Here is a 27,429-nt window from a genome sequence, read left to right as displayed (position 1 = left end):
ATGCATCTTGACATATTTTCATCATCTTAGCAGCTTGTACTGCAGATCTATAACCTTCAGATTGAACATGCAGTGGTTTGATTGTGTGACCCAGGATTAACATGGTAGAAGATATTATGCAAAGGTAGTTGTATTGGCCATTTAGCAGATTCAAACAAAAATCCAGCAAACTGTTATACTTTTATTGGCCAACCAAAATGCACAATATACTTGTTGCAAGCTTTTGAAGCTCTACTGGCTTCTTCATCAGGCAAGATGTTACACACCAAACAGGAGGGGAAAAATGGAGAAGTTAGTAAGATGCCTGCAAAATGCATTTTTTCTCCTGTTTGTAACATCTTGCCTGATAAAGAAGCCAGTGGAACTTCGAAAGATTGCAACAAGTATATTGTGCATTTCGGTTGGCGTTTGGTGGATTTTTGTTTGAATATGATAGAAGAAAGTATGGGATCTTGCAGCATCTTTGAAACTAACTGCAAAAGAAGTTGTAGCATAAGTTTTCATAGATTTGCTCTACTTGTTCAGATGCATGGTGTGAACTGCTGCCCAAGTATCTGAGGATGTAGATCAAGTGTACAAAAGCTCATACTACAACTTTTTTCATACATTTAGTATCAACAGCTCTGCAAGAACCCTTTGCATACTGATATTCCAGACAAACATGGTTATGTCTCTAAATGATAGCTAACACTACACTTTCCCTGTGGTCTGTGTTGTTGGTCTGCTCTGGCCACAACTTTTCTCATTACAACAGGCATTTGCAATCAACTCCAAACGTCCATCTGAGTAGAACCCATTGTTTTTTCTTAGTTTGCTTTAATTTCCAGTTGTGGCTGTTGTCCTGTTTCCATGTCTCTTAGAGAATGTTGGATTTGTTCAGTCTCCTTTCCCTTGTAGAGGGATAGGACCTACAACTTTTGTCAGTTAGGACCATAAATAGCTATGAATGAATTCAGAATCATGTGCTCCGCCTTAAATAACTCAAGTTACTTGAGGTCTCCCATTACCTTTGATCTGTTTGTAGAGAAATGTCTCCTGCAGTGATCCTTGTTTTCCAGACACTAAGAGCAAATAGACTTGCTCTTTCTACAGCGTTGCTGAAGAGTTTAACCTTAATAGAGTGATCAGGAATTATCTGTTGGGACTTCTCTGCCCCTTTCTGTGTCATCATGACTCTTCCGTGGCACAGACTGGCAAGGATGAAGAGTTCAGCCCAATATGTGAAGGAGAGGAGACAGTAGTCGAAAACGTTTCTAGTTTCCCAACTCCCATTTCCTGGAACTTGGAGAACCCTATCTTCGATACCCTGCCAGCTTCGCTTCCCATGCTGCTGGTTCAACATTGCCACCTAAAGGCCAGATTCTACGCCTTCCACAAATAGCAATAGCAAGTACATTTCTATACCGCTTATCAGTGCACTTAAGCACCCCCTAAGCGATTTACAAAGTGTAAGCTAATGGCCCCCAACAATCTGGGTACTCATTTTAGCGACATCGGAAGGATGCAAGACTGAGTCAAGCTTGAGCCCTTTTGTTGGCATTGAACTCACAAACTTAAGGTTTGTGAGTGAGTGGCTGCAGTACAGGCATTTAACCACTGAGCCACCAGGGCTCCTGGTGGTAGCAATAGCAAATACATTTCTATACTGCTTACCGATGTACTAAGTGGTTTACAAAGTGTAAGCTAATTGCCCTCAACAAGCTGGGTACTCATTTTAGCTAACTATGGAAGGATGCCAGGCTGACCTCCTGACTGATATTTAACTGACAATTGAACACTATTGCTCCAGCAAGTCATGAGAGGTTGCTAAATTTTTGAGGAAACTGACATATCCTGGACTTACCTGCTTGTCTGCCCCGTAGGAATCCACAGAAATATGTTCTGAGGTTGTGTGCATAAGGTGTGCATCTGAAGAACATAGACTTAAAAGCACCCCCAAACAACTAACAATTAACACTTTTAGTTCAACTTTCAGGGGCTAGGGGTCACTTTGTCAGATGCATCCATTTAAACACACACAGCCACGTGAGCAATTGTGCAGCACTAGCTCTGTGGTATCTAGCAGTGGGTACCTTCATTGCATCCTAGCAATTGTTTTGTCAGTGGTATGATGATTTCCTGTTTTCTCCCTGGCCAGGCCCGCCAAGCTGCTCCCTGCGTGCTGTTCTTTGATGAACTGGACTCCATTGCAAAGGCCCGTGGAGGGAACATTGGAGATGGTGGTGGTGCAGCCGACAGAGTCATTAACCAGATACTGACAGAGATGGATGGCATGTCAACCAAAAAGAACGTCTTCATCATTGGTGCCACCAACCGGCCTGACATAATTGATCCCGCTATCTTGCGCCCTGGACGTCTGGACCAGCTGATCTATATCCCACTGCCTGATGAGAAGTCGCGTGTGGCCATCCTCAAGGCTAACCTGCGGAAATCTCCTGTGGCCAAGGCAAGTTTGCCCTGTTCTGTTCAGTGAGCTCTTTGTGTCTAGTGTGGGGACATATCAAAGTACATTAACATGTATACTTTAACATTCCAGAGAACCACCCTCACTTGCTGGGATACCCCAAATCTCAATAAGATCATAGAATCTTAGAGTTGGAAGAGACTAGAAGTCTGAATGGCCATCTGTCAGGGGTGCTTTGTGAGTTCTGGCATAGCTGGGGGTTGGACTTGGATGGCCCTTGTGGTCTCTTCCATTTCTATGATCTAACTGAGATTTGGAGTATCCCAGCAAGTGCAGGTGATTCTCTGGAGGGCTGCTGGGACTGTGACACAACTCCCGGTAAAAGGATCAGAAAAAAAAAAATCATAGGAACCCCCCCCCCCCCCGATGACTGCCAACCTGCGTGCTTCTGAGCAAGATAAAATTGATGATTTAAAAGAATCTTTATCATTTCCAGTGAGAGTGATACCAAAGAGTTAAAATGGTTAGCAAGCCAGAGAGATGCTGCAGTAAAAGGAAAAAAGACAAAATCCAAGGCTATCACTTCCAGTGAGAGTGATATGAAGAGTTAAAATCACTAGTGATCCAGGTCGATGTGCTCTACGTTGGGGAATCCTTTCCTGCTGGCAGTAGAGGCTCACTATTTTAGAAGGACTTCATATATGAAGTCAAAGGCTTTCATGGCCAGCATCCACCTTTTTTTGTGGGTTTTTCGGGCTATGTGGCCATATTCTAGAAGAGTCTGTTCCTGACATTTCTCTGAAGATGCCAGCCACAGATACTGGCGAAACATCAGGAACAAACTCTTCTAGAACATGGCTACATAGCCTGAAAAACTCACAAAAAATATGGGCTTCATATAGATTGCATAAAACATTCCCTGCTCCCATTTGAAAAATACAGTTGGCCTCTGAGAAACAGGTGATCCTTATGGCCCTGTTAACCTCTGGGCTTTACCTTCCCTTAGCCAAAACCAAGTGTCTTGGTATTCAGACAAAGCAAATATGGGGAAAGAAAATGTGGAGGCCTAGAACACTAGTATGAAGTACCCTCTCCTTCTGGGGAGGCAGTATCCCATTTTTCACTTATGTTACAGAGCTGAACAAACACAATGGTAGCTTTTGGTGCACTCTAGGCTAGAATCGGCCAACCTGGGCTGAGGGAATTGATGTTCATTCAATCTGTCTCTCCACAATTCTTTCTTTTGTGTATGGTCACACACCCTTTCCATCTTTCCCCCGCTCTGGTTCTCTGTCCCCTTTGGACAGCATTTTGCTGTATTTTAGAAAGCTGCTAAGGATTCCAAAGCCCAGGCTAAGTGACTGCAGGAGGTGCTCTAGGCTCCTCTTACTCAAATCTTTAGAGGAAAATGTGCCATTTGGTGTTGCACAAACACACACACAACCTGTAAGTTGCTGACCATCTGAATGAAAGGAAGCTGCTCATGGGAAGTGGGTGGTGGTTGGCAAATGTGGAAGGTGTATGTAGTTCTTGGGTTTGTTTTTAGTGAGGATAGGATTCTTTTTTAAAAAAAACATTTGGCTGCGAAGGGCTATGTGACGGGGAACCTCCTTTTTTTCTCTAGGATGTCGATCTGGACTTTCTGGCAAAAATGACCAATGGCTTTTCAGGAGCTGATCTAACTGAGATTTGCCAGCGGGCCTGCAAGCTGGCCATCCGTGAATCTATTGAAAGCGAGATCAGGCGGGAGCGAGAGAGGCAGACCAACCCTTCTGCCATGGTGAGTCCCTCCGGAATGATTTCCTCTGATGTGGGGATGAACTTCCGTGGCTGGGTGACCCATTTGACCCAAGACTGTGTAGCTGGTGCCTTTACTGACCACTGTGATTCTCTTTGCTGTTGTAGGAAGTGGAGGAGGATGACCCAGTCCCAGAGATCCGGCGCGATCACTTTGAGGAGGCCATGCGCTTTGCCCGCCGCTCAGTCAGCGACAACGATATCCGCAAATATGAGATGTTTGCACAGACCCTACAGCAGAGCCGAGGCTTTGGAAGCTTCAGGTAGCGGATAGGGACTTGGCAGGTGTTCCTCTCAGGTGCTGGTTCTCCCCTGCAGGCTCTTGTGAATTGTAAAGCCTGTGAGCAATGCCAGAATTTAATAATGGTGCGTCAGAGCCCAATGGGGCTGCTTGTACCCCCACCTCATCTCCTTCAACTAAGGTGTTCCATACAGTGAGAAATGAGGGAAGTGAACAATCTTGAGATTTGGCTTTTCCCGTATTTGCATGAGACACAACTCTAGCATAGGCCTCTTTCATACAGTTCTGTATTCTATATCTGCAGCAGGATGAGGATCTTGTGGCCCACATGATGTGGATTGTAAGTCCCAAGATATCTAGCCAGCATGGGCCAGTAGTCGGAATGATGGGAACTGCAGTCCCCACAGCACCAAAGGGGCCGCTGGTTCTTTCTTGTCTCTGGTAGACTGTTTTAACTGCCCTGTGTTCCATGATGGCAGTTGGCTTACTCTGGATTTCTCTTTGCAGATTCCCATCAGGTAACCAGGGTGGTGCTGGACCAAGCCAGGGCACAGGCGGCAGCGGCGGGGGGAATGTTTACAACGAAGACAATGATGATGATCTCTATGGTTAAAGTGCTGCTGGAGTGGACCAGACTCCCAAACAGGCCACGTTGTACAGGGCAATTCCAGTGGTCAGTGGACTCCTGGCTTCTTCATTCCTTGGTCAGACCCTTGTAGCTGCGTGTCAGGTTCTGTCAGCTGGAGCCTGCTGTACATGCAAGGCAGCTGCTTGGCTGGTTTGGTGGGGAGGCAGGCGGGCAGTTTAACAAGGAGGGGAACTGGTTATCTTTCTGGGGAAATTTCTGTTCTAGTTTTATGGCAGAATCAGCAGCTTTAGCAACGGGTACAACAATAGCCTGTAAAAAGAAAACAAAAAAAATTTAAAACCTACAAAAAGTAATAAAAAAAATTCCCATAACTTCAAGCTGGCCTGCACTATTCTCTGTTTCTCCTCTTCACCCTGTTCATCTGGGCCTGGCTGTTACCCTTCCTCTTGTGTTCTGTGAAAACAGGGCTGGAGGATGTGCGTGGTCTCATTCTGAGAGGGTTTTGTGGCACTTCTGTGGCATTTTAAAGTATTCAGAGGGGCTCATGTTCATTAGTTCTATCATATTCACTCTGCCAGGTATGTTTGGTGGTGAGGACGGTTCATGTACACTGCAGTTTGATAGTGCTTTATGTGCTATAGCTCCATCTTGTGGAATCCTGGGATTTGTAGTTTTACATGGTCTTTAGCCTTCTCTGCCAAAGAGTGCTGATGCTTCACAAAACTACCAATCCTAGCATTCTGTAGGATGGAGCAATGGCAATTAAAGTGGTGTCAAAGCTTCTACAGTGAAGATGCACCCCAAGGTCTGCCTAGCTCACAGCTCTTTGCTGCAGCTTTATGCTTAATTCCGGCTCACCAAGAAGGTTGAGGCTTTGCTTTGAGGGAGTCTGATTTGCAGAGCCAAAGATTGGGGTGAACCGGTGCTTCAGATCTGATGGAACCTTCTACCCTCCTTGCCTTCCCATAGACTGCTCAGCAAACTTGAGCTAACTTTCATAATCCTGGCCTGTGTCTGACTTGTGGCATGATTCACCAAGACTGCCTGTGCAGAAATTAAATTTGTTCTGGTTGAGCCTGAATAGGAGAAGCTCCCAGCGGGGGGCACTAAGAACTGCAAAACAAAAGTGCTGGATGTGACTAAATGAGCCGAGCAATCGGTACACAAAACCCCTTTGAATAATGGAATACTTTTAAAAGGATGTTAACTTCCTAGAACACAGTTCTGGAGCAAGAGCCCTGGTTGCCAATTAGCAAACTGCAGGGCCTGCCTGCTCATTATCTTACTTGCATGCCTCTTTTTTATGTTTGCTCTCTTTAAAAAAAGATTTATTTAGTGGCTGAATTCCACCCCCGGACCAATTTATTATAATTCCAGCAACTATTTGCTGTGGTCTTCTAGGAATATGAGGTTTTGTATTGACAATTATTTTTTTCTCTGAATAAATCCAAGGGCTGAAGTAGAGCCTTCATCCCGTATACTTAACACTTCCAGGGTGTCACCGCAGGCCAAGGCTGTCACAAAGACACATGCACACCCCCAGCCAAAGATGTGTCAAGAGAAATAGGCTTCATTATGCTCCGTGGGTAGTAAGAGCCCTTGAGAGAGAATTAATGGGCAGGACCTGGGCAGCGGAGAAGGGTTCTGACTTTTCTAAGAAGCAGTGACCAAAAGGGATAATCAAAACATTTTAAACTGCTAAGTGCAGTTCCAGTCCGCCAGAGTTTAAGGCTACAATTTTGATTCTGGTTTGTACAAAACTTAAAACACTTGGTGCCTGATTCAGTTACTGATACCTTTGTTCATCTTCACCAGTTAAATTATAACTCTTCAGATATGGGCATGACTGTAAATGCCATTATGGGGCTAAAATCTTCTTGATAGGCCTGTCCTCCAAAGGTGTTTGCTATTGACAGTAGTGGCCAAAAGGGTGAAAGGCTTTTACGTCTCTACCCTCCACAGGAGCATCTTGAGAACATTGTGTGACTACAGCTGGATATAAGACTTAAAAGACCAGGCTGTCTGACAAAAAGCTATTTGATAGAAGTGACCAATATTTTAAAGAAACCTGGTCAAAATATTGGGCTCTTGTTGCTTCCGTGATCAAGCCAGCCATGTGGGCTCCCTATTGTTCATGGATTGAATGATCAGCTATGCTAGCCTTCAGTTGGCTGAGATTCCTAAATAATGCCAAGCTATGCCCCAGCTGAGCTTCCTTTTGGCCTCTTGTGTGTAAGAGAGGCAGTGTGTAATTATGAGGCAAAGGAAAGGAAGAGCAAAACTACTGCTCCCAGCACTCCTCTCTCCTAACCTGCCCAAGGAGATTTTGATAAATGCAGTGCTCATGCTCTACTCTTGAGGAGGCTCTGCCTAGGAAGGTGCTATAAATAAGTTTCAAGTAAAGACGTAATGATTGGGGGGCAGGAGAGGCACAGCCTTTTGCACCAAGTAGCAAAGGAAGGCCAAGCATCTTGTCTTTTGGCCAGTTACTCTGCTTGACTTGTTGTCTCTTTTGAAATCATCTGGGGAAACAGGTATCTAGTGTAGAACACGGGCTCAATGAATGATATCATGACATAACTGAACAGCTCGAAAACAGACAGTAAAATATGGCCCTCCAGATTGTATCAGACTATAATCCAGCATTCCCTTGCCACTGGCGGTGCTGGCTGGAGCAGCGGTTGATGGGAATTGCAGTCAAACAAAAACATTTAGAGACTATAGAGGAATCCTACAACAGGTCAGCATGCCATGAGGAAGTGCCACTACAAAATTTAGATGTAGATTCTGATTTGGAGGAAGAATTGAAGGTTATGGATTCATGTGAAGAGAACTGAGAAAAAGATTTGGAAAAGGGGAGTACTAAGCGAAGGTTTTTTGATATGGAGCAGTTTAAAGGTTTGTTAAAGTTATTACTTGCCTTAAATCCACTGAATACAGAAGAGTCTGTGCATGGCAATTCAGTGCAGTAAACAAAAACAATAGTTGGCAACAGTCTTACAGCAAATGCCATTTCAAAATGTGCACCTTCAAAAAATTATTAGAATAAGAATGGGAAAATCAATTAGGTGTCAGTCTGAATATTATAAAGAATGTTAGATAAAGTGCTGCAATATGTTGCAGATAACAGCTGTGATGCAGCAGCTTATTCGGTCGGGGCAACTGCAACAGTAGTAGTTGGATGGTGATGGTTATAGTTGAAACATTGGGAGGTTGATTTTAAGGCTAAAGCAAATTTAACTAGCATGCCATTTGCAGGGAAATTGCTGTTTGGTGAAAAGGCTCTGAATTAAGTGTAGACGGCAAAGAAGAAATTTGACAGGAGAAATTACAGGAATGACTCTTAGAATCATAGAGTTGGAAGAGACCCTAAAGGCCATCCAGTCCACTCCCCTGCCATGCAGGAACTCTGAATCAAAGCATCCCTGACAAATGGCCATCCAGCCTCTGCTTAAAGACCTCCAAAGAAGGAGACTCCACTATACTCCGAGGGAATGTGTTCCACTGTTGAACAGCCCTTACTGTCAGGAAGTTCCTCCTAATGTTGAGGTGGAATCTCTTTTCCTGTAGCTTGCATCCATTGTTCCAGGTTCAAGTCTGGAGCAGCAGAAAACAAGCTTGCTCCCTCCTCAATTTGACATCCCTTCAACTATTTAAACAGGGCTATCATATCACCTCTTAACCTTCTCTTCTCCAGGCTAAACATCCCCAGCTCCCTAAGTCATTCATCATAGGGCATGGTTTACAGACTCTTTACCATTTTGGTGGCCCTCCTTTGGACACGCTCCAGTTTCTCAATGTCCTTTCTGAATTGTGGCGCCCAGAACTGGACACAATATTCCAGGTGGGGCCTGACCAAAGCAGAATACAGTGGCACTATTACTTCCCTTGATCTAGAGACACTATACTTCTATTGATGCAGCCTAGAATGGCATTGGCCTTTTTAGCTGCCAGAGAGGGGACAGTCCTCCAGGCTGTTATGAATCAACCTCTTGTTTAGGCCCTTCCTGGGATTTGGTGGCTTAGGTGAATCCCGTATGTTGCGGATTGTGTCTTCTGCCTCACAGAAAATGTACTTAGAGGCACCTCCATCTTGCCTACAAAAGCAGAGAAAGCAGGATATCCCTCCCTTTTCAAAAAGCCCCATAAACTTCTTAAGGCTCTCTGCACCAACTCCCCCTCATCTATTTCCCTATTGGGTAGTGGACATGTACCAAAAATGGTTATTCTTGTGAGGCTGATGACACAAACCCACAATGCCTGGGTTAATCCTGTGTGCCAAACAGTTCAGGCAGGATCTCAAAATGCTAAACCCTTGTAACTATCGACCACTCATTCTCTGCAAACTTTCATGAGATTAAGTGGAGGGGTTCTTCTTTCAAATGGTGGAAAACCAACATGCACAGAGCACTGGGAGAATTTTCTTTTTCCAAAAGAAAACCCATTTGCTTAAGAAGAGGAAGAAAAATCTAGAGACGGATTTAAGAAAGAATGGGAACCTTTGATACAATACTTAAACAATGAATAGAGATCAAATTTTGTTGGAGGTTTGGCATGAACAACCTGTGAGAAACCAGTTAGAAGTTGTTAAAAAAATGAAGTAGAGCTTCAGTTTATAATTCTGACGTCAGAAAATTATAGATTTCTGGAGTAATGATAATATACTCAAACAACAGAAGAAGGGAAGAGACCAGGAAGGATGGTATTATAAGTTAGTCCAAACTTTAAATATTAGTGTATGGTGGTAGATTAATGTAGGCTGTTTATCTGAGTACATTCACCATTGCCTTCCTCTGAGGCTGAGAAAGTGTGACTTGCCCAAGGCTACTCCTCCAGGGGGCTTCCATGGCCAAGTGGGGATTTGAACCTTGCTTTCCTGGAGTCACAATCCAATACTCAAACCACTTTGAATCCATACAATTCCTGCAATTCCCTGGTTTGCCTTCTGCAATGACAGCCTAATTCTCAGAGGCCCCGGTAGGGAAAGAGTTGGCCATCCCGATTTCCCATCTTTCCCTTGCGGACGCTGCTTCAGATCCTGAGAAAAGTGCAAATGCTGGTGTAGTGCACCAGAAGGATTCTGGCCATGATCAGCCAGGCTTCTGGGAACACACTGCAGCTCTCGAGGCCTTGCTCCCACATACAGGTGGAAAGAAGCTGTCAAGACAAGAATAAAAGCTCCATCTTTAATAAGCACAAGTTCACAAAACAAAAATCAAGCGCCACATGGTGCCTTGAGGCTTTTTTCATCAACGCAATGCCCACCCAGCCACCCACCTTTGTGGAGACAGAGCTAGTTGTGCAAATCATGTAAACAACAAACACCAATAATACATTGTTTCAACATAAGACATTCCTATTTGAAGTGTCCTATCAAACCCACCCAAGGTGCTGAGGTGGACATTCCCAGGTGAACATGCCGGTTCTTCCCAATCCTGTTGATTGTGATGTTGGTGCAAAGGTTCATTTGCTTTGCCTGTGTGTGTGCAGGGATTGCAGTTGTTGGGGTAAGCTCTTGTGCATTGGTGATGCCAACACTGTGTTGGTGCAAATGCTTAAAGGGTTTGAAGCCAAAGGGTAACCAAGTGTGTTGCATGGGGTGTGAAAACCAACCAACCAACCTCATTCCAAGTTAGAGACATTCAACAGGCCAGAGAAGTTTTCCTTTTACAGCCAAAGACAACAGAGGAAGGCAGAGTGACCCAAACTGATAACCAAGTAAAAACCAGAACTGTTTGCGTGCTGTCTCTTTCCATCTCTCCCCCCATCAACATCCAACATTCATACTACAGCCAATATTGTTTGCTGCTTATGCGAGGCGGCAGCTTCCTCTCAAAGCTTGGATCGTAGTAGTCCCACTCAAAGCGTCCGGACTGCAAGGGGGGCATGTCAGGACTCCCTTCGCTGTCTGATGACAAGATCCTCAGAGAGACACCTGCAAGGCACAAAGAGCCCTCTGTCACCAGTCAAACAGGCCTGTCAACCTTCTAACAGTATTTCATTCATTCATTTAATTTATATGCCACCTTTCTATCAAATTGAAACCAAGGTGGCTCACAAAATACATTGTCCTCTCTCTAAATCAATCAGTTGTTGCGCTGTCCCTTCAAGTTAACTCTGACACATGGCAACCCTCTCCCGGTGCTTTCTTGGCCAGATCTCTTCAGAGGAGGTTTGCCATGGCCTTTTTCTTACAGCTGAGAGAGTATGACTTGTCCAAGGCTTCCCAACTGATTTCCATGACTCCGCAGGATTCAATCCATGATCTACTGGAGTGGCTCTCAGACTGCCTACAACATGATGAGTTATATCTCTCTTTCTGTCCATCAGTTTATTAATATACAGCTGGCCCTCCGTAGCCACATTTTTTTAATCCATGGATTCAACTGCTTGAAAATATTACTCTCTCTATATATATATTTATTTCCAAAAGCAAATGTTGATTTTTGTAATTTTATATAAGGCACACCATTTCATTATTCTATTTAATGGGACATGAGCATCCATAGATTGTGGTACCCACGGCTGGTCCTGGAACTGTATTTACATCCCACTCTATAGCACAAGGCCTCTGGGCAGCTTACAATACACTCAATTTACACTGTTTAGAATCCAAAACAATAAGAAAAATTGATTTTAAACATTTAAAAAAACCTATTAAAGAATGAATTAATTTTTAGAAAGTTAAAATAGTCTAAAACTGTATGTGTACAGAATTGGATGCACTCAGTTTTTAATCCTAACCCTAAACAACTTTAAAAAAACCTTCATCCCACAAAGAAACCCACATCAGTACCAGTTGGGCCTCCCAACACATGGAGGGCATTGCACCCACAGCAGGGCCCTATAGCAGAGGAGACCCTGCTCCCACATCCTCCAGCAATATACAGTCAGACCTCCACATTTGCAGCTTTGACTTTTGCAGCTTTGATTATTCGTGGATTTGTTAAATTTAATATTTTCTTTTGGAATCTCTAGGCCATTCAGCATGATTCTGCTGGACGTTGGCCATAGAGTTACACTGGAGGACCGAGAGAGTCCTATAGAAAATAATTCCCTAAGCATTTGCAGGTCCTCCAGTGCAGTTCTGTGTTCAACGTCCACCAGAAGGAGGATGGTTAGAGATTTGCTAGAGATAGGGTTGCCATTTCACGGTGGTGGGCGGGACTTTCCCGCCCCCTGGGGGGCGTGCCCGGTCCCGTCCCGCCCCCGACCCCACCCCCGGGTGGCTGCCCAACTCTGGGCTCCCAGGGCTGCTGCCTGCCTTCTATAGAGTGCTGCCTGTGAAGCATGGCTGGAGCAGCAGCAGGAGGACTGAACCCAGCAGGGGCGGGGTCTGCTGCACTGCCCTGCCTCTATTGGCCAGCCCTCTGCTTCCTTATTTGGGCAACATCCAAGCAGGGAGGAATTTACACTCAGGCAAGCTGCTTCCCCCCTTTCTCTTTCTCTTTCTCTTTCTCCTCCTTCTCTTCTTCTTGTTATTCCGTTTTTTTCTCCTCCTCCTCTTCCCCTCCTCTTCCTCCTCTCCTTTTTCTTCCTTTCTTCCCCCTCCGCATCTTCTTTTTCTCTTTCTTCCTCTCTCTAAGCCCCCCTCCTCTTCTTCTCAGGGGCCCAGGGCTTCTCAAGGCTTTGCCCCCATTAGAAAAGAAAAAAGGCTTTGGATCTGTCCCATAAATCCCTCCTAAGTTGAGACATACCTGGGAAAAAGAGGGGGCGAGGGGTTGGGGGGGTTGGAGGGGGCAAGGAAAAGGAGGAAGGGGGGAATTGCTAAGAAGGCTTGGGAGTGGGAAATGTAGTTTGCAGTGGCACAAGGGACTGCCTGTGATCTTGCAAATGCTATGCCTACTTGGGAGTGGGAAATGTAGTTTGCAATGGCACAAGGGACTGCCTGTGATCTTGCAAATGCTATGCCTGCTTGGGAGTGGGAAATGTAGTTTGCAATGACACAAGGGACTGCCTGTGATCTTGCAAATGCTATGCCTGCTTGGGAGTGGGAAATGTAGTTTGCAATGGCACAAGGGACTGCCTGTGATCTTGCAAATGCTATGGCTGCTTGGGAGTGGGAAATGTAGTTTGCAATGGCACAAGGGACTGCCTGTGATCTTGCAAATGCTATGCCTACTTGGGAGTGGGAAATGTAGTTTGCAATGGCACAAGGGACTGCCTGTGATCTTGCAAATGCTATGCCTGCTTGGAAGTGGGAAATGTAGTTTGCAATGGCACAAGGGACTGCCTGTGATCTTGCAAATGCTATGCCTGCTTGGGAGTGGGAAATGTAGTTTGCAGTGGCACAAGGGACTGCCTGTGATCTTGCAAATGCTATGCCTGCTTGGGAGTGGGAAATGTAGTTTGCAGTGGCACAAGGGACTGCCTGTGATCTTGCAAATGCTATGCCTGCTTGGGAGTGGGAAATGTAGTTTGCAATGGCACAAGGGACTGCCTGTGATCTTGCAAATGCTATGGCTGCTTGGGAGTGGGAAATGTAGTTTGCAATGGCACAAAGGACTGCCTGTGATCTTGCAAATGCTATGCCTACTTGGGAGTGGGAAATGTAGTTTGCAGTGGCACAAGGGACTGCCTGTGATCTTGCAAATGCTAGCTTGGGAGTGGGAAGTGTTCTTGTAGAATTTGGGGGGGGGGGTGTTTGGCCAGAAAGAGAAGTACATTTCAGCCTTCTGTCTAGGAATAATGCCAAAATGTCCTCCATTTTGGGCATGCCTAAAAAACATGCATTTATATTAACATTTAAAAAAGTATCAATTTTTTCACGTGTCCTCCATTTTTTAAAAACCATGTCCTACATTTGAAAATGTTGCCCTACATTTGTCCCAGTTTGGAGGTCCTGCCTTATGGCAACCCTAGCTAGAGAGGTGTTCTCCCAAGTTAAAAAAAGGTTATTTTTAATTTTAATCTTTTCCCCAAGGTCCTGCCCCCCAACCCCAGCAACTGTGGGAGGTGCACTGGACTGCCCCCACTGAGGAACACAGTCCTCAGGCACTTATAAGAAGAGCTTCTTTAACTTTGTTGCTGTTAAGTGCCCACAAGTCAACTTTGATCCATGGAGACCCTATGAATGAGAGACCTCCAGGTCAGCGTCTCTTCAATTGCCCTGCTCAGCTCTTAGCTATGGATTCTTTTCACTGGGATGCAGTCTTCCTCTTTTCCTATTGCGCTCCTCTTTACCAAGCATTATGAGGTACAAAGACATTGAAGGCTTGAAATATCATTAAGTTTATGCCTACATCTGTGAGTTTTTCAGAAAGTTGGAAGACAGAAAAAGAAAGCTCTTAGACTAAGCTACCTGACTAGTCAGGGAATCCCAAAAGCAGAAACTCTATTCTGCTTTGGCCAGGCCTCACCTGAAATCCTGTGTCCGGTTCTGGGCACCACAAGTCAAAAAGGATGCTGAGAAACTGGAGCATGTCCAAAGGAGGGCAACTAAAATGGTGAAGGGTCTGGAAAAGCCTTAACTTGAGACAATTAAGAGCTGATATGCTAGTCTTGTTTAAGTATTTGAAGGGATGTCATATTCAGGAAGGAGCAAGCTTGTCTTCTGTTGCTCCAGAGAACAGGACCCAGAGCAATGGATGGGAGCTACAGGAAAAGAGATTTCACCTTAACTTCCTGACAGTAAGAACTGTTCGACAGTAGAAGACACTCCCTAGGAAAGTGGTGAAATATCCTTCTTTGGAGGTCTTTGACCAGAGACTGGATGGCCATTGCTTTGATCGTGAGTTCCTGAATGGCAGGGGGTTGGACTAGATGGCCCTTGGGGGTATCTTTCAGCTCTATGAGTCTCTGATTCTATATTGGAGGGAATGTTTCAGGCCTTCCTGCAGGTCCATTTCCAACTCCCCAAACACAGTGTAAAATCAAAACCACCACCCGCCAGTCCCTGCTGGGGAAGGCAGACCCTCCACACTTATCCCTGTTGGCAGCTGCTCACCAGCACTGGCTCCAAAGTCTGTATCCAGGCCTGGCCCTTGTGTAGCTGTGAAGTTGGCAGAGTTGGGCTGTGCCCTCACACCATCATGTTGGATGCTGCTGCCAAACTCAAAGGGCACCAAGTGAGAACGGGTGGCAGAGGCCGAGGCGTTCTCCTTCCGAGGCTTTTCCTGAGTGCTGGTGAAACAGCTACTGGTGAAGGCTCCATCAGGGGCACCCTGCCAAGGCAAAGGAGTGAAAACAAACTGATCATGCCAAGGTGAAACCTTGTCTGCTCCTCAAAATCACCACCTCGACATACTCCACAGGCCGCTGGACTATGGAGAAATGTAAGGTACTGCACTTAGGGCGCAAAAATGAAATACATAGATATAGGATGGGGGACACTTGGCTTAACAAGACGACATGTGAAAGGGATCTAGGAGTCCTAGCAGACCACAAGTTGAGCATGAGTCAACAGTGTGATGCAACAACTAAAAAGGCCAAAACAATTTTAGGCTGCTTCAATAGAAGTATAGTGTCTAGATCGAGGGAAGAAATAGTGCCACACTATTCTGCTTTGATCAGGTCCCACCTGGAATATTGTGTCCAGTTCTGGTCTCCAGAGTTAGGATGCTGAGAAACGAGTGTGTCCAAAGGAGGGTGACCAAAATGGTGAAGGATTGGGAAACCATGCCCTATGAGGAGAGACTTAGGGAGCTGGGGGTGTTTAGCCTGGAGAAGAGATGATTAAGAGGTGATATGATAGCACTGTTTGTTTGAAGGAGTGTCATATTGAGGATAGAGCAAACTTGTTTTCTGTTGCTCCAGAGACTAGGACCCAGAACAATGGATGCAAGCTCCAGGAAAAGAGATTCCACCTCAACATTAGGAGGAACTTCCTGACAGTAAGGGCTGTTCAACAGTAGAACAGAATCCTTCCTCGGAGATTGTGGTGGAGTCTCCTTCCTTGGAGGTCTTTAAACAGAGGCTGGATGGCCATCTGTCGAGTATGCTTGGATTGTGAATTCCTGCATGGCAGGGGCTTGGATTGGATGGCCCTTGGGCGTCTCTTCCAACTGTATGGTAAGCCTGAGGGCAGGGAACTGTCCAATTAAAAAGATTGTATGTACAGCGCTGTGTAAATTTACAGTGCTTTATAAATAAAGGTTAATAATAATAATAATAATAATAATAGATTAGGGTTGCCAGGTCATGATTCTCTCAGCCCCTGAGATTCCTGCGTTCCCTCAGATTTAAGGAGATGCCATTAAAATGCCATTAAGTATGAGACTTTAAACATTAACCACAGTTGCACAAAATATACCATTCAAATAAAATGATTCAAATTCTAACACATAAGGATTATAAACGCTCACATTAAGACACACATATTCTGAAGGCAGCACCCTCACCCAGAGATTCCTCCCTCTTGCCACAAGGACCAGAGAAGACGGCCCAGACCCTGAGATCTGGGAGTCCGACCCCACACATGGGGGCAAAAATCCCCACTGAATTCAAATGACAAGAAAAGAGACTCTGAATAAAGATCTGTTGGACAAAATCCTGATAAGTAAAAGAGACTCTACCTAAACTAGAGGCATAGCTTTGTGTAAGATCTGTTCCAAGAGAGGAAGGTGGTGGCATCTCCTTGCTTGGAGGCTTTTCAGCAGGAGTCCAATGCCCATCGGTCAGGGATGCTTTTGTTATTAGATGGCCCTTGGGGTTCCCCACAACCCTATGAATCAGAGACCTCCAAGTCAATCTATCCTCAACCATCTGCTCAAGTCTTGCAGACTCAGAGCAGCCATTGTGGCTTCCCTGATAAGAGTCTATCCATCTGCAATGCAGTCTTCCTCCTTTCCTATTGCCTTCATCATTTACGACTTATAGGGACCCTAAGGAAGTGTCTTCTGGGGCTGAGAGAGTGTGACTCACCCAAGGTCACCCACAGCCAATTGGAGAATTGAACCCTGGTCTCCAGTGTTGTTCTCCAACGCCCAAACCACTGTGACACGCTGGCTCTTCTACCTTACTTTATTCTCTTTTCTGGTTAGTCATGCCTTCTCATGATACGGCTTTGTGAATATGTGAAAAGCCAAACTAACCAGTGATTCAGTTTAAACACGCACGCTGTAAAAAGGGTGGGGAAAAAAACCAATATTATTTGGCCTTTAATGGTCTTTGTGATGCACAGGAGAGTAGGAGGTACACTAACAACACAAATACTGTTGCTCTTGGGAGAAACAGAGGTTTCTCTTTCCAGTTTATACAGACCGATTGCAATAAATCAAATAAATCAAAAGGAGGAGAAATGGCTTCTAGAGCAGCTCTTCAAAGGCCACATTGTTGGCAAGCCATTTTGGAGAACTCCCAGCATCCACTGACCTAAATTCTTCCCAATAAGATTTGTTGATGCTGTTAGAATCATAGGCGCTTTACAGACTGCCCAAAACGGTGGTCTGCCGGCGCCCTCATTTGCTGCACGGAGGAGCCTCAGCAGCCAAACCGCACGACTCCTCCGCGCCGCAAAAAGAAGTCACAAAATGCGGCTTCTTTTGCGGTGCCATTATGACACCGCAAAGTGCCATTGGCGCACTTGCGGCGTCATAATGGCACAGATGTGCGAACACTAAGCATCCACTATGTCAAAATGGTGGCGCCCATGTAGAATGGGCGCCACCATTTTGTACATGCTCGGTGCGTACTAGGGTTAGGGGCATCCGGAAAGAATGCCCCTTTCTAACCCTAGTACGTGCTGAGCACGTACTTTTTGGTGGTCTGAAAACCGCCATAGAATCCTAGAGTTGGAAGAGACCACAAAGGCCATCCATTCCAATCCCCTGCCATGCAGTAACTCTCAATCAAAGCATACCTGACAGACAAAGTTGACAAAGGATGTTGACAACTTGAAGCATGTCCACGTGAAGGGCCTGGAAACCATGCCCCAGCTGGGTATGTTTAGCCTGGAGAAGAGATGGTTAAGAGGTGATATGATAGCCCTGTTTAAACATTTGAAGGGATGTCACATTGAGGAGGGAGCAAGCTTGTTTTCTGCTGCTCCAGACACTAGAACATGGAGCAATGGATGCAAACTACAGGAAAAGAGATTCCTCCTAAACATTAGGAGGAACTTCCTGACAGTAAGGGCTGTCCGACAGTGGAACACACTCCTTCCTCGGAGTGTAGTGGATTCTCCTTCTTTGGAGGCCTTTAAACAGGCTGGATGGCCATCTGTCGGGGATGCTTTGACTGTGAATTCCTACATAGCAGGGGATTGAACTGGATGTCCCTTGGAGTCTCTTCTAACTCTAGGATTCTATTATTCCCCCCTTTGCCAGTTTATCTCTGCGGTTACTTACGCCAGTCCCAGAGGTGGTCACGGGAGAGTTGGGGGGCACCAGAACAGGATGCTTCTGGAGGCTACTGGAAGAGGATTCTGGTCCCTGGGCTGCTCCACGTCCAGTCTGGCTCCTTGGTGGAGCTGGGCTGCAGAAATGGGCCCTGGGGGTCTGCCCCCTGGAGCTGTGGGTCAGAACTGCCCTCCCGCTGCAGCACGAGGGGGGAAGCGGACGAGCAGACCCCCCAGATGAACTGGCACCCCTGGGTGGCCGCAAGGGCTGCTTCGTGGTGGCCCCATTCCCAATGTTGCCTGGCACCACCTGGAAGAGCTGGGGGGAAGCCAAGGAGGCCTGCCTGAACCCCCTCCATGGGACTCTTCTGAAAGCAGGCCTCCAACCCAGGAGGAGAGCACAACTCAGGAGGAAGAGGAAGAGGAGGCAGGAGAGGATCAGGCCCACCAGGAGGCGGAGGGTGTATTGGAGGGTTTCCACCTGCCCCTCCAACCCCTCCCAGGGCTCCATCTCTGGCCTGCAGGAGGGCTATCTATCCCTTTGGGGCCAGGAAGGAGGCAGCTGGGGGCTTAAACACCTGCAGCTGTGAGGGGCTGGATCCTCTTGGCCCAGGGACCACATCCAGGTGTGGAGAAGGAGGAAGAGGCAAAAGCCTGGATCCAAAGCGTCTCTCAGGTAGATAGTTTTGCTTTGTGAAGCTGGGCAGGGAGGGGATGGATGGGAGACATCTGGCTTGATAAAAGTCCATGCGAAAGGGGTCTAGGAGTTGTAGCAGACTACAAGTTGAATATGAGTCAACAATGTGTTGCGGCAGACAAAAAGGCCAATGTGATTCTAGGCTGCATCAATAGAAATATAGGGTCTTGATCAAAGGAAGGCATAGTGCCACTGTATTCTGCTTTGGTCAGGCCCCACCTGGAATACTGTGTCCAGTTCTGGGCACCACAATTCAGAAAGGATGGTGACAAATTGGAGCGTGTCTAGAGGAGGGCATCAAAAATGGTTAAGGGTCTGGAAAACATGCCCTATTAGGAACAACTTAAGGAACTGGGTATAATTAGCCTAGAGAAGAGATGGATGGTTAAGAGGTGATATGTAAACCCTGTTTAAGTATTTGAAGGGGTGTCACTGAGGATGGAGCAAGCTTGTTTTCTGCTGCTCCAGAGAATAGGACATGGATGCAAACTACAAGAATTCCACCTCAACGTTAGGAAGACCCTGGAACACATTCCCTCAATGGAGGATGGTGGAGTCTCCTCCTTTGGAGGTCTTTCAACAGAGGCTGGATGGTCATCTGTCGGGGATACCTTGATTGTGAGTTCCTGCATGGTAGAATAGGGTTGGACTGGATGGTGTGTCTCTTCCAGCTCCAGAATTCTGTGATTCTGTCATTCTAAATTCAGCCCTAATATGAAGAAATCAACCTTTTTCAAAGCCAGAAGGTGATTTCTGTTCCCTTCTTCCCCATTTTTATGTTTGGGGGGTGGGGGGTGGGGGTGGAGGTATTTTTATAGTTCAAGCAGCCCCTTTACAGGATCTTGGGGTAAAAAAAAATTAGCACCTGGAACTGTCCCAATTGCCAGCCAACCTGACTTCATATTGAGCAATAGAAATCTAAGGAACCTCCAGCTACATGTGCAGTCTATCTCTGAACTCCAGGGCATAATGAGGGGAGGAGAGGACTATTTCTTCTCTTTCATCTTTGGCTTCTCAGGCAACCAGGTTCATCTCTATGGGCGGTTCTGGAAGCTAGGGAAGTCGGATGAGGGAGCCTTTGGATGGGGTGGGACAACATTTCTCCTTATCCCAGTTGGGCTGGCATGATGGGAGTGGTAGTCCCCCATCCCATCCAGAGGTGCTCCATCAGGCCGGAGGATGCATTTTCTTCCTGGCACATAGGAAGCAGTAGGAAGGAAGTCCATAGGTTTGAAAGTAAAAAAAAGAGATTCCACCAAAATGCCAGGAAGAGCTTAGGGGCTCCCAACACCCAGAATCCCCCCTCCAAACTAGCATGGAAAGGCTCATTTGGTGGGATCACAACACCCAGAACTCCTGAGCCAGCATAGAAAAGCTCACCTTGGGGGGATCAGAACACCCAGAATCTCCTCCAGGCAGCATGAAATAGTTCTTCTTGGGGGGGATTAGAACGCCTAGCCTCCCCTCCATCCAGCATGAAATAGTTCTTCTTGGGGGGGATTAGAACACCTAGCATCCCCTCCATCCAGCATGAAATAATTCTCCTTTGTGGGGGGCAGGAGATCAGAACACCCATCTAGCTGGGAAGGTCAGTCTGGATGGCCCTTTGGGGTCTCTTCCAACTCTCATATTCTGTGCTTGTACTCGACGGCCCCCCTCCAGCCTTGTAGACCCACCTCCCTTGGGCAGAAAGGCTTGTGAGGTTCCATCATCCACAAAGCAGGAGGTGCCTTTCTCAGGAGCCCCACAGAATTGCCAGTACCAGGAGGCAGTTCTTTAGAGAGTTGTGTAGAAGTTGTGTAGAGAGACAGCAGAGCAGAGTGGTTTGAGTGTTGGGCTAGGAGTCTGGAGACCAGGGTTTGATTCCCAGCTCAGCCAAGAAGCAGCCTAAAGCCATCTGGGCACCACACTGCCAGAATATTGACAAACTGGAAGGTGTCCAGAGAAGATACCACATGCTTTAACTGCCATGGCACAATGCTGTGGGATCCTGGGACTTGTAGTTTTCAGAGATATTTAGCCTTCTCAATCAGAGAGCCCTGGTGCCCCAACAAAGTACAAATCCAGGATTGCACAGGAGCATCAAATGGCATGGATTCTGCAGTGCAGCAGCAGCCTGAGAGGTGGAATGATAGACACATCTTCAAATATCTGAAGGGCTGCAGTGTACAAGATGGAACCAGTTTGTTTTCTGCTGCTCCAGAGACTAGGCCACAGGAACAATAGATTGAAATCACAGGAAAAGAGATTCCACCCCAACATTAGGAAGAACTTCTTGACAGTGAGAGCGGTTTGACAGTGGAATGGACGGCAGGCAGTGGACTCGCCCTCTCCTGTTTGGAAACCCTTAGAAAGAGGCTGGATGGATGGACATCTCTCAGGGTACTTTAGTGGTGGGTTCCTGAACTGGCAGGGCTTGGTCTAGATGGCCTTTGAGATCCTGCCAACGCCCATAATCCTATGATTCTATATGTATGGAAGTTTTTTAATAGTTTTATTGAATAATTATAACAACACATTGACTTTAAACACACAAACATTTTACATATATAACACTACTACCTGGGCTTCATCCATTCTTTTTCTTGTTACTTCTACATTATTTCTAAAATTGGTTACTTTGGTCTACTTGTTAACTGTAAAGGAAAAGAAAAGAAGGAAAGAAAGATTTAAAAAATTATTACCCTTTAGGTCAAAATTACCTTCGGATTTCTTCTCTCTCAAACTTTATTTGCTTTAACTTCTTCCCTTCTTTTCTCTCTCCTCTTCTAACATTTCCAAATCCGTCTTCCTTACCACTTCTCTCCTTCACTTTGTCCTCTTCAATCTTCTTCTTTCTACCTAATAATGTTAATAACAATGTTAGACAAAGTTAATGAAACTAAAAGAGAGAATTATTTAGAATTTAGTAAACCGAGAAATAGTATACATGTTAAAAGGTACTAAAAAAGGGTTACAAATGAATGAATAGGTAATAGTTGCACCTGTAAAATAGGAAGGATATGTCATTTAAATGTAAAGAAGTATGGTCGATGTAATGTGATAGGCAGTATATGTGTATGCGTGGGCCAATATGGCCTTCGGATCCAGTCTCTAGAAGTAGAGGGAATGGAGTTGGAAGTCAGTAAGTGAAAGGAGGTAAGAGTGAGTAATACTGTATATGCAGAGAAGTTTTGGAACAAATACTTCCCCTCCTGCCCAACAGTAGCAACTGGCCATTCCGGAGAATCATAAAATAGGCCCTAAGCTAAAGCCAGGCTTGAAACTGCCATGTGGACTTTCTCCTTCTCCTCTTCCTGCTTTTGGGAAGCAAAATTCATGGGGTTTGCTAGGACTAGCCTCAGAGGATGGGAATGGGAACCCCTCTCCAAAGAAACTTGTCAAGAAAACCCTGTGATAGGTTCGCATTAGGGATTTGGATCTCTCTGTTCCAAGTCCTAAGTCTGTATTGTTTCTGTCAGATCAGTTCTCACTTTTAAAATGGTATGAAGGCTAAACATAGTGTAAGGGAAAAAAAAAAAACCCACAACCATTAATGTGTTGAATTTGCATCATTAGAATGTAAATTAGAGTGATTCGCATAATTAGAATAGTTTTGTAATAGCCAAATTGGCTGCCCGGATTTTGAGAAGTGGAATAAGGCAATCCAAGATTTGGGATGCCTTGTTGTAGGGCTCGCTGCTGTCTTCCTTTCCCCCTCCAGCGCCAGTCAGGGAATCTGAACTGGTCCATTTTGTTTGCCATCCTGTCAGAGGCACAAGTCTGCTTGGCTCTTGCTTGCAGGCAGCCATGGTGATGCCATCTGGGATGCTGGCAAGAGGCGAATCTGGGAGCATCGCCCGCTCCTTTCCTGCCAGGACCAATTGTGCCGCCAAGTGCCAGGTGACAATGCCACTTCCATGTTCTCAGAACATGGCAGGCGGCAGGAAGCAGAAGGACGCCAAGAACTGTCTCCATCAGCAAAGTCTCAGGGATGAGTCTCGCTTTCCCCAGACAGGATGGGAAGGCTCTGGTCTCTGCACCCATAGCTGGCAACAGCATCAGAACAACATAGCTATACATTGCTATTAGAGGCTCACCTGGTTTAGAAGTTTGGCAGAGAGAGTCTTTTCCACAGTTATGCCCCGCTCAGAAGCTGTTCTGACCTCACTCTAAGATCTTGTATGTAAATTACTCATCAGTACTTCCTTTCTTTTCCTTTCCTTTCCCAGATAACAAAAGTATAATTGCACTACATTATGATTGCAACTTAATGAGGGATAACTTCATTCCTTCCTAGAATCCAGTTCTGGGTACCTCTGTTCAAAAAGGATGTTGAGAAACTGGAGCGGTCCAAAGGAGGACGACTAAAATGGTGAAGGGTCTGGAAACCACGTCCTATGAGGAACGACTTAAGGAGCTAGGGATGTTTAGCCTGGACAAGAGAAGGTTAAGAGGTGATATGATAGCCCTGTTTAAATTTTTGAAGGGATGTCATATTGAGGAGGGAGCAAGCTTGGTTTCTGCTGCTCCAGAGACTAGAACATGGAACAATGGATGTAAACTACAGGAAAAGAGATTCTGGCCACAGTATTCCAGGTAAGGCCTGACCAAAGCAGAATAGAGTGGCACTATGACTTCCTTTGCTCTGGACACTATACTTCTATTGATACAGCCTAAAATAGCATTGGCCCTTTTAGCTGCTGCATCACATTGCTGACTCATGTTCACCTTGTGGTATCCTAGGATTCTTAGGCGGGTTACAGACCGCCGAGAAGCGGCGGTCTGGCTCCACCTCTGCTTGCAGCATCCAGGAACCGCAGCCTTTAAACGGTGCGGCTCCTGGACGCTGCAGAGAAGAAGCGCAGAAATCGCGCTCCTTCTCAGGCCCCGGAAGAGGCGCTGCGAGTGCCAAAGGGCGCACTCATGGCGTCACTTCTGCCGTGCGACGTGCGGACACAGAGCGTCCGCTATGTCAAAATGGCGGCGGCCATGTGGAATGGCCGCTGCCATTTGTCACAGACTCTGTCCGTGATAGGGTAAGGGGCGTCTGGAAGAGACACCCCTTTTTCAAAATGGGACATCCTAAGGACGTCCTTCGTGGCGGTCTGTAACCTGCCTTAGATCCCTTTCACATGTATAAATCTCCTTAAGACAGGTGTCCCACATCCTATATCTATGGCTTTCATTTTTTTGCCCTAAGTGCAGTACCTTACATTTCTCCCTGTTGAAGTTCATTTTGTTAGCTTTGGCCCAGCTTTCTAGTCTATTCAGGTCATTGTGAATTTTGATCCTGTCCTCTGAGGTATTTGGTGTCATCTGCAAATTTGATAAGCATGCCCTCTATTCCTTCATCCAAGTCTGTCCATCCAACTAGGCCTAGAACAGAACCCAGTCTTGATTCAGTTTACAGGCTTGCTGTCCAGGGTCCTGATTTCTGGCCATTGGGTGACACTTCACTTCACTATCACCTGCTAGGCAAAATCTAAGGCCGCTCACCTCCATCAGTCACAGATTTATTCCTGAAAACATATCCAAGGGTAGCCATGCTGGCCATATAGCAAACTACAGTATCATTCAAAATCCACAAAGCAGTGATACCTTTATGGAATCAACCAAAATGCACATTTATCATTAGGTGTTTAAAATGATACAGGAGAGAGAGAAAGAAAGAAAGAAAGAAAGAAAGAAAGAAAGAAAGAAAGAACAACATTATTCCTAGTCTTGCATTTGGTATTTAACCCCTTTGCTTGATGAAGAACCTGGTGGAGCTTTGAAAGCTTACAACATGTAATCTTGGTTGGCCCCATAAATAATTATTTTGGACACCTTCATGTGTTGCAAACAGAGCGATGCCACTAAAGCAGAATTGGGGGTAAAATGGGGTGCTATGGGGGATGAGGGTTTAGTTGCCCTCTCTCACTGGTGGTGGCCCCCGATCTTGGCCAATGGCAGGAAGAGAAGCAGGCCTAAATTCCCAGACCTTCCATTGCCCCACTCTTAGCCCAAATTAATCATGAAAGACCCTCCCTTCTTACCTCTCAACCCCTATGTCCAAAGCTGCATTTGTGAGGAGGGAAAGAAAGGCAACATTATCCCTTCCAGGTGCTGCTGGAACCCTTCCTCATTACACAGTTAGAGCACAACAATCCCACTTTTGCTGCCATGGCTACATCCTATGGACTTCTGGGAGTTTGCAGGAGGGTATGTGGAATTCTAAGCCAGAGAACTCTAGTGCCTCAAACCGTTACCAGTCTCAGGATTCTATAAGACAAAGCTATGACAGTTAATGTGGAATTGTTGTTCTCTAATTGTGTAGTGTGGCAGGGCCTCTAGTGGCGGCGGTGGCGGCAGTGAAGGACATGGATTCTACTCCTTCCCCACAATCTGAGAGTTACTTTCTTCAGAAAGGAGGGTGGGAGGGGTATTCCTGGCAAATCCCCCTTCCAGGTTCCTCTATTCTCATAGAATCATAGAGTCGGAAGAGACCCCTAGGGCCATGCAGTCCAACCCCATTCTGCCATGCAAGAACTCACAATCAAAGCACCCCCGACAGATGACCATCCAGCCTCTGTTTAAAGACCTCCAGACCGCTCTGTGGTGGGTTCAATATTATGGCCCCAAGTGAAGCAACAATGATACAGCCTCCCACCATGCATGGAGTGCTTTTCTTTTTCTGCAGATAAGTCTTTTCCCCTTTCTCTATTCCTGGATGAAGTAAGATGACAAGACCTCTGAACATGCACAAAGTGCATTTTGTTTTCAGTGCAGAATGGTCGTGAAGAGTCTCCCCACCAGACGGAGGGTCAGAGTTTGGAAGGAGGGAGGGGTTCTATCTGAGTAGCCCCCATGTTCTCAATATAGACATATAGACAAAGTTCTTCTGGAGACCTCATGCAGACTTGCTGGCAGCTGGGGTACCATCTGGTGCCCAGACATGATTGGAGCTGCATCCTGGCAGTGGGAAGGGGGGGCATAGAAGAGCATGCCTACGCTCCCAGCCTTGCCCACCTCCAGCTCTCATATCTGTGCCACCACCGGCTTCCTCTTCCCACATACTCCTGGTTCCTCCAGACTTGGAGGGATCCTCATGCTGCCAGACTCTGCCTCGTGCTATGTGCCAATGTACGCACATATGCAGACGTACATTCACATGCGTACACTGTCCCTGCATGGCTCTTTGTAATGAGGCCTCACAAATAGGGCTGCTCTTTCGGGATCATCCCAGGCCCTGAGGTTTTCAGGACCAAACCTAGACTTTGGGATGGCCCCTGGTGGTGTCAATGAGCATTGAGCATTAGGTACCCACCACAGTTGCTTGTCTGTACAGACATGTACAGATGGAGAGAGAGAGAGAGAGCATAGTTTCTTGCCTGCAAATTAAGAGAGAAAGCTTAGTTGTCCCCCGATCGAGGTGAAATGAGAGGGTTATTCCTTCTTAACTCTTTGGGGAGAAGGACCTTTTAATTGAGCTCACTTGCTTCTAGCCAGAAGGGGGATGTAGAGCAGAATGGAAGGTGAGTCCTTGTGCCACAATGGCTGGGAAGGGAAAAGGAAGCTAACTAAATAAATACATAGATTTTACACAGACACATGCACACACACACACACACACACACACACAAGTATTTTGAGGTTTTGAAATTCTGTGGCGCATTACAGACCGCCCGTTTGGGGCGGCCGGTACCCGGCCCTTTGCCTGCTGGATCGGGGCCTCAGCTGCCACAACGGCAGCCTCTGAGGCCCCGATCCGCCACTTTCCAGGCTGCGGGGAAGCGGCAAAAGGCCGCTTCCTTGTGGCCTGGAAAGGGGTGTCCTTGGGGCTTCAAGCCCCAAGGACTCCTGGCAGCGGCGAGGGGGAGGAGAAAGGGGCCGCTTGGCCCCTTTCTGCTCTGTGTCGCTGGCGCAGCCATGTAAAGACTGCGCCCAGTGATGCAAAGGTGGAACGAGCTCCGAAACGGAGCTCCTTCCAGGGCCGCGGAAAGTGCGGCCCCACTACGTCACTTCTGCGCCGCCCCATTTGGAGGCGGCACGGTCGTGATGTAGCCATGGTGGCTCCCGTGTGGAACGGGCACTGCCATTTTGAGTTAGGGGCGTCAGGAAGTGACGCCCCTTTCTAACCCTAGTACATCCTGGGGCATACTATACGCCCGTCCGGAATGGCCCTAAGATTCTATGGACTTTTTCACATGGGAAAAATCCGGGGGTTTAAACAGTGATTATCCCATGAAAATCATGCAATTGCAATTTTCACATGACATTGGAATTAAAGAGCCATTATTCCGGGAATAACCAGGCAATAAACAGCAACAAATCATTCACAGGGAAATCCTGTGAAAGATTTGTTGCTGTTTATTGCCTGGTTAATCCCTGGTTATTCCCAGAATGACTCTTTAATTGTGATGTGTGTGAAAATCTTAATTGCAACTGCACGATTTTCATGGGA

The 27,429-nt window shown here is 46.3% G+C and overlaps 2 protein-coding genes across 2 annotated transcripts in view; one reads left to right on the top strand and one right to left on the bottom strand.

Annotated features, from left to right (window-relative positions):
* VCP (valosin containing protein) overlaps positions 1 to 5,408 on the top strand; it is a 33,862-nt gene extending 28,454 nt beyond the window's left edge. The window contains exons 14-17 of the mRNA XM_089498113.1: positions 2,138 to 2,446; positions 4,029 to 4,184; positions 4,310 to 4,464; positions 4,950 to 5,408. Coding sequence (XP_089354239.1) covers positions 2,138 to 2,446; positions 4,029 to 4,184; positions 4,310 to 4,464; positions 4,950 to 5,055 — 726 coding nt within the window. The 3' untranslated portion in view covers positions 5,056 to 5,408. The remainder of the gene's footprint in view (positions 1 to 2,137; positions 2,447 to 4,028; positions 4,185 to 4,309; positions 4,465 to 4,949) is intronic.
* A 5,409-nt stretch (positions 5,409 to 10,817) lies between these two features.
* On the bottom strand, positions 10,818 to 18,818 carry LOC149324273 (protein huluwa-like). The gene is made up of 3 exons (XM_089488620.1): positions 18,318 to 18,818; positions 14,978 to 15,194; positions 10,818 to 10,966 (listed from the first exon to the last, which is right to left on the bottom strand). Exons 1-3 carry the CDS (start codon positions 18,816 to 18,818, stop codon positions 10,818 to 10,820), a joined length of 867 nt encoding a protein of 288 aa, XP_089344746.1.
* Positions 18,819 to 27,429: the final 8,611 nt, after the last annotated feature.

The sequence above is a fragment of the Sceloporus occidentalis genome, unplaced genomic scaffold (genome assembly GCF_023333645.1).
Source record: "Sceloporus occidentalis isolate IW3139 unplaced genomic scaffold, rSceOcc1.0.p SCAF_1, whole genome shotgun sequence".
NCBI lineage: Eukaryota > Metazoa > Chordata > Lepidosauria > Squamata > Phrynosomatidae > Sceloporus > Sceloporus occidentalis.
The sequence above is the reverse complement of the archived record's forward strand: the minus strand, read 5'-3'. Positions and strand labels throughout refer to the sequence as shown.

Coding starts and splice junctions, on each gene's coding strand:
- LOC149324273 (XM_089488620.1), bottom strand. CDS start 18,818: ATGGAGCCCTGGGAGGGGTTGGAGGGGCAGGTGGAAACCCTCCAATAC. Junction 15,195..18,317: donor TGACCACCTCTGGGACTGGC/GTAAGTAACCGC, acceptor TTGCCTTGGCAG/GGTGCCCCTGATGGAGCCTT. Junction 10,967..14,977: donor AGACTTTGGAGCCAGTGCTG/GTGAGCAGCTGC, acceptor TGTGCCTTGCAG/GTGTCTCTCTGAGGATCTTG.